This window comes from Morone saxatilis, unplaced genomic scaffold (assembly GCF_004916995.1).
Source record: "Morone saxatilis isolate NCDOM2014 unplaced genomic scaffold, NCSU_SB_2.0 Contig7, whole genome shotgun sequence".
Lineage (NCBI taxonomy): Eukaryota > Metazoa > Chordata > Actinopteri > Moronidae > Morone > Morone saxatilis.
Window position 1 is genome coordinate 19,517,258 of NW_023340246.1, and position 11,130 is coordinate 19,528,387.

The 11,130-nt window shown below is 38.5% G+C and overlaps 1 protein-coding gene across 1 annotated transcript in view; it reads left to right on the forward strand.

Moving 5' to 3' along the window:
• clvs2 (clavesin 2) overlaps positions 1 to 10,375 on the forward strand; it is a gene marked incomplete in the record, with an annotated part of 28,825 nt that extends 18,450 nt beyond the window's left edge. The window contains 2 exon segments of the mRNA XM_035679182.1: positions 8,251 to 8,483; positions 10,282 to 10,375. Coding sequence (XP_035535075.1) covers positions 8,251 to 8,483; positions 10,282 to 10,375 — 327 coding nt within the window.
• Between the last annotated feature and the right edge of the window lie 755 nt (positions 10,376 to 11,130).

Below are 11,130 nucleotides of genomic sequence, written 5' to 3' on the forward strand. Positions count from 1 at the left end.
AGATGTTGTCTGCAAACAAGTTTTGATTTAATGACTACCAGATGCTTCCAACCCAACACCAAATGGCAGATGAACAAAGTTTGCAACTAGGTAGCTGACTAACTAGCTAATATCTACTGTAGCAGAACTCAAGCAACAACTTGTCAGGGATAGGTGGGGACCCATAAAAAGAGTGTAAAGGAGAGTGGACAAACACAATTAAAATTAATGAATAATGATGTTGCTATGAGATCCCTGGAATGGAAAATGTTAGCTACATTAGCCCCAGGTTGGATGAATGCAGCTTTAATTAATTTTGCACACACAAAAAATGAAGATTAGAATACAGTCAGCCTCAGGTTTCATGCACTGCACTTTATGTTCTTCTGACAGACAGAATGACCACACTAGAAATGGAAATTGAAATCCAATTTGTGAGATAATTTGGGGCAGACATTAAGAGTCTCATATGTGTTGCCGTCACTAATGTAAGAGTCAAATTCACAAATGTCTTCACTGATTTCCCCTGCTAGTCTCGCCCTCTATATCTCTGACTGGGTGGATGATAAAGGCTTACTGAGGGGCTGATGTGGATCTGGTTCCCATCATCTGGCTCCATCCTGCCTCGCGCTGCTGTCACAGCTCCCATTTGCTAAACTAAATAATAAATGAGCAGCCGGTGACTCACAGGTTGAATCTCTGTGAGACCTGATGTTACAGCTTCAGCAGGTTCGGCCATAAGAAACACTTTACACACCGTAGACAGCCTCACTCCATCTTCCTCATGTTGTGAAAGTCGTCTCTGCTGTCGTCCTGACAGCGGTCTATGTCTTCTTGTTCCTCTTCATGCTGCTGCAGTTGTACCTGACATGGATTTCAGAGTCTAATTGATTTATTTACGTTGCAAGAAAATGTGTTCACAGCCTTATTGGTTTTATTATGTTAATTGTGTATTCGGTTATTAGAATCATTACGATGGTTGTTTCTTTGCCAGTGTCAGATTGCCTGTGTAAATCAGATTTTTTTCCATTTTGGTATATACATCAGATGTTGACTCACCTTACTTTAATGAGCTGTTAGGACTGAAATCTGATCTCAAGTCCATTGGCAGATTCAATTTATATCCACAGTTTGCAGAGCCTGACTGATACTGGATATTAAAGGCTGATTCAGATACCAATGTTATAGTAACAAAATCCCCAAATGAAACAGTGGCAAAATATTTAATTTTAACATAAACATATAACATAAATGTACATTATGGTTTTGAAAGAATAAGATACATCCTCAACCGTTCTCATTCCCAAATTGTAACCAAAGAGTAACCAAAGATCAACGCTGACTTATGTAAAGGTCTGAGCTACACAGTTCCCACAGTGATGACTTGCATCACGTAACATTCCTATTTTGACCTAAAACCTAACCAAACTACAACCATTTCACAACATTAACCCCGTGTTGAAAAGGCAAGATGGGACATTTGTCAGTGCTCGATGGTGGACAAACTACGTGAAGGAGACACTGTTTCTACATTATGCCAAACACATCAGGCATTTCTGTACTCAAACTTCTTGTATATATCTTATATAGAAGCTAATATCGGCCCAATAGCTTTAGATTTATGAATCAATGCTTCCATGTACAAAACACCGAGCTAGAACATAAAATAATATTTTAGTATTCTGTACATATTGGTGCAGCCTTGAAGCAAACACAGTGTCTTGGGTTTGAATATTTCACTGCAAAATATACCACAGCTGCAACAAAATAAAGAAATATATATAATGTTGTTATATAGCTTTCTAGTACTCGGTACAGTAATTATGAAGCTACAGTGAGCAGCTGGTTAGCTTAGCTTAGCACAAAGGCTGAAAACAGCTAAGAAAAATCCGCCCACCACCTCTGAAGCTCACTAATTAACACATCATGTCTCTTTTATTTCATCTGTACAACCATTTTCCCCAAAATGTCACACTATTCCAATAAAGCCAATCGTCAGTTTTAGTTGTAAAACACTTTTTATCTTGTCCTCTGCAGCCTGTACTGATCCTGATTCAGGCCACCACTCAGTACTGGGATCAAAATGTGAAAAACGCTTGGAGCAAAGCTTGTAGTGTGTGTGGTTATCTGTTAGAGGACAAAGAGAGTATCCTTTAGGGGGACCCACTGCTTGAGTAGTCAGAGTGCATCTTTTAATCCCGGTCGACATACATTACAGTAGAGAAACTGCAGCTGCTGAGGATTGGCTGACTTCATCTGTTCTTTGCTTCAGCCATCGAGGGGATGTCGACACATCACATGTTGTTACTGCTAAGTGTCAGTGTGCCTTTGAACTGACTCATAGTGTTTAACCCACAGTGTTGGTGGCAGCCTGTCTATCTGTGACCCCTCTGGATCTCTGGGGCTTTTATAACAGCAGCACACCAGCAACATATGAGAAACTCCACCGATGCTGCGTTCAAGTCACGTAGGGTTTTTAGACTGTGCTGTATTATTTAGCAGGACTAGAGGAAGCACACTTGTAATAAGTCAGAAACTGATAAATACTGTACCTTCTGTATGATATGAACGCAGCACAGTGCTACACTAACACAGTGACCCATTCCATTAAATTACATCTGCTCATAATACTTTCAGAAAGTGCATAGATACTCATACTCATAGAAATATGAGGACCAAAAGTATTTATTTTGTGCTTGTCATGACAGTGTACAGTGTGTCAAGTTGATGTATATTTTGTAGAAAAGACAAGTGTAAACCTATTGTGATGTCTTAAAGCCTTCAGTTTGGCATTGTGGTCATCGGTATGACAGTTTGTCGGCGGTGACGTCCTGCGAGTTGAGGTGAGGTATTTTTCTCTAAATGGGACCATAATTTACTAAATAAACATCATGCTATATGGAAGAGTAGTTGAAACTAGCTACTGAGACCATAAACTTATCAGGAAACTGTTTACTGAGCTCATAAATCAAGTGAGAAGTCGACTAATTTCTCCATAAGACTGCATGCTATCGTTTTGTTACTGCAGCTTGTGGAGCTTCCCCTGCTGGCCATTACATATAATTCAGGTTTAAGACACTTCAGCGTTGGCTCCACTTCACAGACCCAGGAGCTCTGTCCATTATATACACTGTCGATGAGAAAAACATGAATATAAATGATATCGAAATTTGTGTGACGATTTACCACGTATGTCTCATCAGTGGAAAGAGGGTAGCACTTGATCTTCTAGTCTGAACATTTGTATCATTAAATGATCATTTTCACCCATTACAAGACATTAGAAGTGAAACTATCGGTTCCCACACTCAGAGTAAAAGCTGTTCTAATTTTAAAGATTTTAAAGTCAAAAGATAAGCAGTTTCCCTTTTCCCTTTGACATCCCTTTAAGAGACTGAAAAGATCAATTTTGAGTCATTAGTGCTATTACTCTAAAAGAAAAAAAGACCATTACCAACGAGATTGGCAGCTTCTTCGCTGCATTTTACACGTTGTGGCTCCAGGTCAGATTTAGAGGAAAATCTGCTGGATTGCTTCGTTTTACAAAATAGGAGGTGGGCGCAGTTTTTTTTTTTTTTTTACAGCAAACCAATCTACGAAGTAAAATCATTCCTAATGTGTTTATCCTTTTCAGTGAAGCCAGAGGCTCCCGGGAGGGGGGAGGTGAGAGATGCAGGCTGGTTTTAGAGAGAGATTTTGAGAGGCACAAAATACTAAATATATCTGTAAGTGACGTGATCGTGTTTTTAAAAATGCCTCCTCGGTTCCACATGTTGTCCCGTTGGTGTTTGACGGACTTTTCTCCATCTTCTGTCACCTTTAATTCTCTTCAACCTTTCGCTGTAACTGAACACGCTCAGCTGTGACCTGCAGCAAGAGTCCAAAAATAAATCCCCACAGTCGCTCATTTGTTTAGAGTCGACATTTGCCTCTGGTTGGCGAACATCAAAAAAAAATGCTGAAGTGGTTTTGAGTAATGGTTTCTGGATCTGGTTTTATTTACTGAATATTTGAGCTGTTTACTTACCAACTAGCCCCCCTAGAAGTTATTTTGAACACCATCAGAACTGCAGGTATTAAAACTCAACATGATTCCCTTATTAGCTTTCTTGCCAAATTATATCTCTCTATTTATTTTTTGCTGTTGCAGTTTTCTGTGTTTTAATGATTTTAGAGCTCTTTTTGTTCACGAAAGTGACAAATAACATAAAATCTGCTACAAATCAGAATTAAATAGAAATGCTCATACGATCATAAAATCGTGTATGCACATTTTCAAAAGATTAAATATTTCATCCAAGAAATAGCCCAAATGGCACCTTAAAAAAACCAAGGGGGTGTCTAAAACTATGAAAATTAATCTAAAACAATAATTTAATGAGACTAACACATCAAGACTGTTTGAATTCACAAAAATAGACCAAATGTAGCAATAAATTGCTAAAAGTCACAGGCATGTTTGCTCTGTTAATTGTCTGATTTTGTTTAAGACATTGCGTTGGCATTTAGAAAACTGGTTCAGAGAGTTTTCACTGTTTATTAACATTTTACTCATTAGACACTTAATGAAATAACCAGAAGATTAATTATTCATGAAAATAATTGTTAGTAGTTGCAGCTTTAAAAGGTTCGTTGGAAGCTGAATGAAAGCTGGATACACCAGTAAATGTAAAATCAATTAATTATTCAAGAGGTTAATTCATTTCTTTCATGTTTAGTTGACCAATCAATATCCTATTTCATGTTTTTGGTTTTGTTTTGTATCACTTAAAGACAGGGTTATTAGACTAACTGTAGGTTTTGTGGTGTTTTAGGAAAGATGAGTCATACTAAAAACCATGGATTGATTAGTCCTTCAGGAGGATTTATCTGCTCCTCACAGTGCAGGAGAATACATATTGACTTCAATATCTGCAGTAGACTCCGATACTGAAACTGAGTGAGGCTTATTGATGCCCTCGCTCAATGCACACGCTCCAAGCCTTGTGAGTAGATTTTTGTTGGAGGAAAACACTGGTGAATCTAAAAAGTATTAATGGTCATCTAAATCATTCTTCAGTCCTCTTATCACTGGTGTCCCTCAGGGAAACCTGGCCTTTTTCATCTGTGCTGTAATAAGACAAGAAAACAATGTTGTGGAAAGTTAATTTAAGTGCTTCCTCTCCCCTCCAACCTTCCTGCTCCTGCACATCTTTGGATGTTCTTACCTTGTATTATTTTCCCTCAGACATCACTCGGGTGAGACAAGATCAAACCTTTAGCTCCTCTTCCTTCTCTTCCTTTAGTCCTTTCAGTGTAGCGGAGGCCCTGCAGCTCATATTCCATTTCCAGTGTGTCATGTATAATGCAGCAGGTCCCTTCATCAAAGTGAGAATGTCTGTCAGAGCAGAGGGCAGGCCAGAGGTTCTGAGTCAGAGGGATCTGACAGCTGAGGGGGTAGAGGCTGCCTGACCGCAGTTTAACAGAAATAAGTTTCTTTATTACTGATCATTTGGAAACCTGCTAATAGTAGTATTGTGCACTAATGTGCATCTTTAACTGGATTCTTTCTTGGCTTTCATGTACAAATCAATATTTTTCAGGAGAAATCATTAAAAAAACAAATAACCTCATCTGTGGAAAATTTTGACTAATTGGAGCAACACATAAGGTCAAGATGTCGTCACCATCAGTAGGGTTTAAATTCAATAAAGAAAAAAATCAATATTACAAAAGTCTGAGTGAAAATTTGATTTCAAAAATAAAATCTGGGGACAAACCATTTCTTGTTTTTTACTTACTCAAGGGAGGTGTGTTTTTCTCTTTGTTTTGTATAACTAAGTTTTTTTATTTATTTATTTTGTTTGTTGTTTACTTTGTTTTGAAATGTATATATATCAGTATATATATATTCTACCTAATAAACTTGTTTAATATAAAATATAAATAAAATATACACACAGTGTTCTTCCTTCAGGAAAGATGCAGGGGGGCATCAATATGTAAAAATTGATATGTGAAATTATCTTATTATACTTTATTTTCTGTTCAAACTGGTAGAAATGTTGCTTTTACATTAAAATTTAATACAGATCTTTAATACGTTGTACAACTCATGGACTAAATCCTGGTAATGAAGGAAAGGTCAGGGGTCAGGTTCCAGGCCATAAGGAATTATCTATAAATTTCATGACTAACCAGCTAACTGCACTAAGTTGACCTTTTGACCTGAGAGTGGTCACTAAAATTACAACTGACTGTGTCTCCAAAATAGAAATGGTGCACCTGATGTGTTCGGCATAGTGCAGCTGTGCACTCAGCACAATAAACAATCACGTACTGTAGTTACATGCATAACTTGAAAGAACCTAGACTTGAAGTATACTTTGGCTCTTAGTTACACATATATATGGGCCACTATTCAGCCTACATGTGTGAACAGTTGTGTTGTGTCTGTTTTGTCAGATGTGCAGAGACAAAAAAAAACATTGCTTTAACATGTGGAAATTGTGGCCTGATGGTCCTAGAGGCCCTAGATGCAAGTTTAGGTTCAATAAAATCCTTTGGGGATTGTAAATATTCACAGTAAGATATCTTATAAATATGGCCATAGATGTCCAGATATAGTATCTGTCTCTGGACCAAAGCGTTGTCTTGACCAAGCGACAGTGTGGTCGCCAACATCCCTGCTAGAGGAACAAAACAACTGGCGGCGACTTTCACCTTTGTGATTCATATCGGTCAAACCCTAATTTACAAACCTGGCCTGACCTCAGAGACTCTCACTGTCTCGGTCTCTCCCACACTGCTAACAGTTTTTATATAAATGTATGCCCCGAGCCGTTCTCAGCAGCCAGCTCTGTTATGTCAGAATATAATTTCACCATACTGCTGGACCACAGCCAAATTATGACTCACACACACACACATACACACAGTTGAGTGTAATTATCCTAATTCTGTCCAGCATTCTAGGAAATACCGTGTCAGCCCCAGACTCCACACACTAACCTGTATGAACAAGGATTCATTTTCCTCAGGCATTGGGCTGCACTCCAAAATAGACTGGACCATTTCCTACTGACGATGAGATTAGAGCCCATTTACAAAACTAATCTAATGAAAAGGGACAGGAAACTCACAGAGGTAATTTTTCCTTTGCTGGAACTCAAAGAAGACGCGCTCTTTGTTATTTGTTATAAAACACAGAGAGATAATGAATCTTAGTTTTCATGAGTGTATTGAATCTTACCTGTCATTAAGTCTCTCTATCCACTGGTTAGAAAAATGCATTATTTACATGTGTGAATTAATAGAAGTTTTTAAAGACGTTGAGCTTCCAATGACAGTATCTTCCCATGTTGGCTGTTAAATAGTAGGGATGAACGATAGATGGGTGACAGGTAAGTAAGAAAATTGCTCCTGAAACTCAAAAGGAAATAGTGTACATGACATTAGGAAAGTTTTATGGAGGCTTTACGAGACAATAAAAGACACAAAACATGGATCAGCAGGATGGGATTATCCTCATTTGCCTGTATTTACCTGTTTTGCTGTGTTTCTTTATCCAACAGGACAGTTTTCCTGCCAGATTTGGAGGAATCCACTTTGTGAACCAGCCCTGGTACATCCACGCTCTGTACACCGTGATACGACCCTTCCTCAAAGACAAGACCAGGAAGAGGGTAAGGGCCAGAAGATATTACATTAAAGCAGCTATAACCTATATTTCTAAATTAATAATGGATTACACTACTATGTTTAATGTGAGAGGAGTTGCTCATAGTAATGAGCATAGTAATGAGCAATTCCTCTCAGCTATGTGGTATTTATAGCACATAGCAGCCCAAAACTTAACCGATATTTCCCTCAGGAACTGGTGGAGATCACAACAGAGCTAAAAGTAGAAAAGGAAAGTGAATATTGGATTTACATTCATCAGGTGGCCAGAAACACATGATTCCCCTAAATGGCCCAACAAAAAGTGGGCAAAAAATCATTTAATGCAGGTTTAAGGCTTTCAAATGATTGAGAATCAGAAAAATCTGAAATACTTTTAATAATCCCAGGGGGAAATTACTTTGGCTAGTATATTAGCTTTAAATTGGTATTATACCAAGTTTTGCTGTAAAGATTTATTAGGGAACAAGAGGGAACAATTAACAAAGTAAGAGCTCACTGAGGATATCATTTTTGTCTTGTCTGCACAAAAGCTTTTAAAATATAAGTTGTGTTCTTTATTATTGTGGCCAACCCAAACCGTCTCACTGTTGGTTTCCTTTCTTGTTGCAGATCTTCATGCACGGCAACAACCTGAACAGCCTCCACCAGCTGATCCATCCTGAGATCTTGCCGTCGGAGCTCGGTGGGATGATGCCGCCGTACGATATGGGCACGTGGGCGCGAACGCTGCTGGACCACGCCTACGACGAGGAGACCGACTACTGTCCCGAGTCCTACACCCTGTCGGTACAAGACCTGGAGAGAGACCTGGAGAAAAACCTGTCCCCGAAAACCATGAAGAGGTGAGCTCATCACATCTCCACACTCCATACTGTTTTTAATTATTTTATCTTTACTTCATGTTTTTAAGAAAACATTTTAGCAATCCACAGCAGATGTTTACGGAGGGAAATGTGTTCATCTTTCCCAAAATATTCCCATCTGCTGCAGGAACTTGAACCAGCAACCTTCTGGTAACATGTCTTTCTAAACTCTACACAATCTAAAGGAAGCAGACAGGTTCATAAAACAGAGTGGTGCATGAAAACAGTTGATAAACGAAACTAATATGGAGCTAGTTTTATAATAATGAGAATGATGTTTTAAGATAAGTAATTGTCTACAGTAGTATCAGCGTATCAGTATACTGTCAAACTAATTATATTGTCTTTGCATAATTAGTGTAAACAAATGAGATAATGATGGAGCTAATGTGCAGATTTTATCTCACTGTGGTATTCTTGTCTTCTCTTCCCACCTCCCACTACCTGCCATCTTTGGCTTTACTGAAGAGGATGAAATGGTCTAATTGATCCCATCTGACTATATATTCATACATTTATCTTTTATATGATAGGAAAATAATACTATAAGCTACTGTGAGTCTGACTCAGGTAAATAAATATAACTAAATATAAGTAAACATTCAGAATGAAATATTGAATAAACACAATACAGAAAGCTAACATTACACACTAAATGAGCAAATCAGCTGGACTTAAAAACCATACCGGTTAAATTATAGCCTTTTTGGACACAAAGTTACTGGACCAAGACTAAAACATAAACATAGCTCCCAGTCATGACAGAGAGAATATCTTACTATAAATGTATCGTTGGCACTGTGCTGCTGTGAGTATGTTTGACATTTCATGGGGTATCATTCCCACCTATAGGCCACCATGCAGTGTGATTCACAGTGACTGTAAATCATCTGACCACTATGTTACACCAACTGACTCATTCATTCTCAAAAACACTTAGACTGTGGAAGACAAACAACAATATGAGCTCAGACAGAAACTGTCAACAGAGCCCTGACAATTATCAATAAATAGTCAGTAAAGTCAGTAATAAATTACAACCACTTTTTTTTTACTTTTTTTATCAAAATAGACAGGTGGAAAAAAATTGGCTCCAAAATGGCTTTAAAAAGCAGATTATTCAGCCTACAGGTTTTAATACTGAATCTGTACTCAGCATCGGCTGATCACTCTGAGTTGAGGTATTCCAATCAGTATCGGGAGATAAAACTTAATCTGAAATGGTCATCTTGAACACATTTAAATAGGGAAAGAGTGTCAAATAATACAGGTAATTTGTCTCTGCACTTCACAGTTCACACTCTTATAATAATAATATCTTTATATAGCACTTATCAAAGCAAAGTTACAAAGTGCTTCACATAAAAAGCAAAGAACACATAAAATGAAGCAATAAAAGAATCAAAGTACTAAAACAAACCATATAAAATATTGAATTAAAACTGAAAAACCCCTTTAACAGATTAATAGCTGGAGCCAGATAATATCAGGGAAGGTGGTGCGATAAATGAATGTTTTCATCTTAGATTTGAAAGAAGTCACTGACTCGGTGAGACCTCAAAAAAACACGTTTTCCTCTATTGTATGCTTATGAACAGGAGCTGTCACCTCAGATCCATTCAGGTGTAAATTAACTAAACTCAACTTTATTTACATAGCATGTTTTAAACAAACCCAAAGTGCTTCACATAGCAAATTATTTATTAATTAAATTAGAGCCGGGTCTGGTCTCACTTACTCACTATCGCTCATCATCTTGTGTTCTGTTTCCCTGCAGGTCTCAGTCGGTGGTGGAACCCGGCGTCCTGAAACGACCGGACAAAGTGAAGAGTGAAGAAGACAACATGCAGCCACTGCTCTCGCTGGACTAAACCCCCACGTTCAACAACAGCTCAAAAGCATACCCAAATCAATATTTACACACACAAACACACTGACTTACCTGTGCACCTGCTGTAAGCGACACACGCGCCCTGAAAACACCTTCCTCCAGAAAACGCTACTGCTGCCACTGCTGCTGTTGGATTCTTGTTTCTCTTGAACTCAAAGAAGTCAAAATGAGCTGATGCAAAGCAGCCAGAGACGAGAAGGACGTTTCCTCATACGGAAGGGCATCCTAAGAGCTACTGATGTTGTTCTATATATTTATTTAGTTATTTGTCAAGTGCCAATTCCAACAACTGTAAATTAACGTCTTTTGAACAATTCAGCCCCTCAGTACAGAGCAGGGAAGGAGAACAAACACAAGGGCAAAGAGAAAGAGTGTTTCCTACAGTTGTATAGTGTATGAGTGATGGGCGATTTGAAAAACTAGAAATCGTACTTCAAAGAGGGCTCGGGGGCCGCGGTTCCCGAGCTACAATTTTTCTTCCTTCTTTGTACAGTAAATTGAAGAAACGCCCTGTATGGGCGAGAAGCACGGCTCAGGATTAGCAGAAGTGACCATAATGAGCTTGTTCGACCTCCTGGACACAAAACTGGCAGACAGACAGGCACTGGGTTTACTGGGGGGTTAATGGGCGTTTTTCCTGTAAAACTAATACCCGAACTATCAGTCGCGCTCCAGTTATCTCTTGGAAAAGCAAACCCCCCTTTACGATGAGAGTTGGCTCTATGAATTATGTGT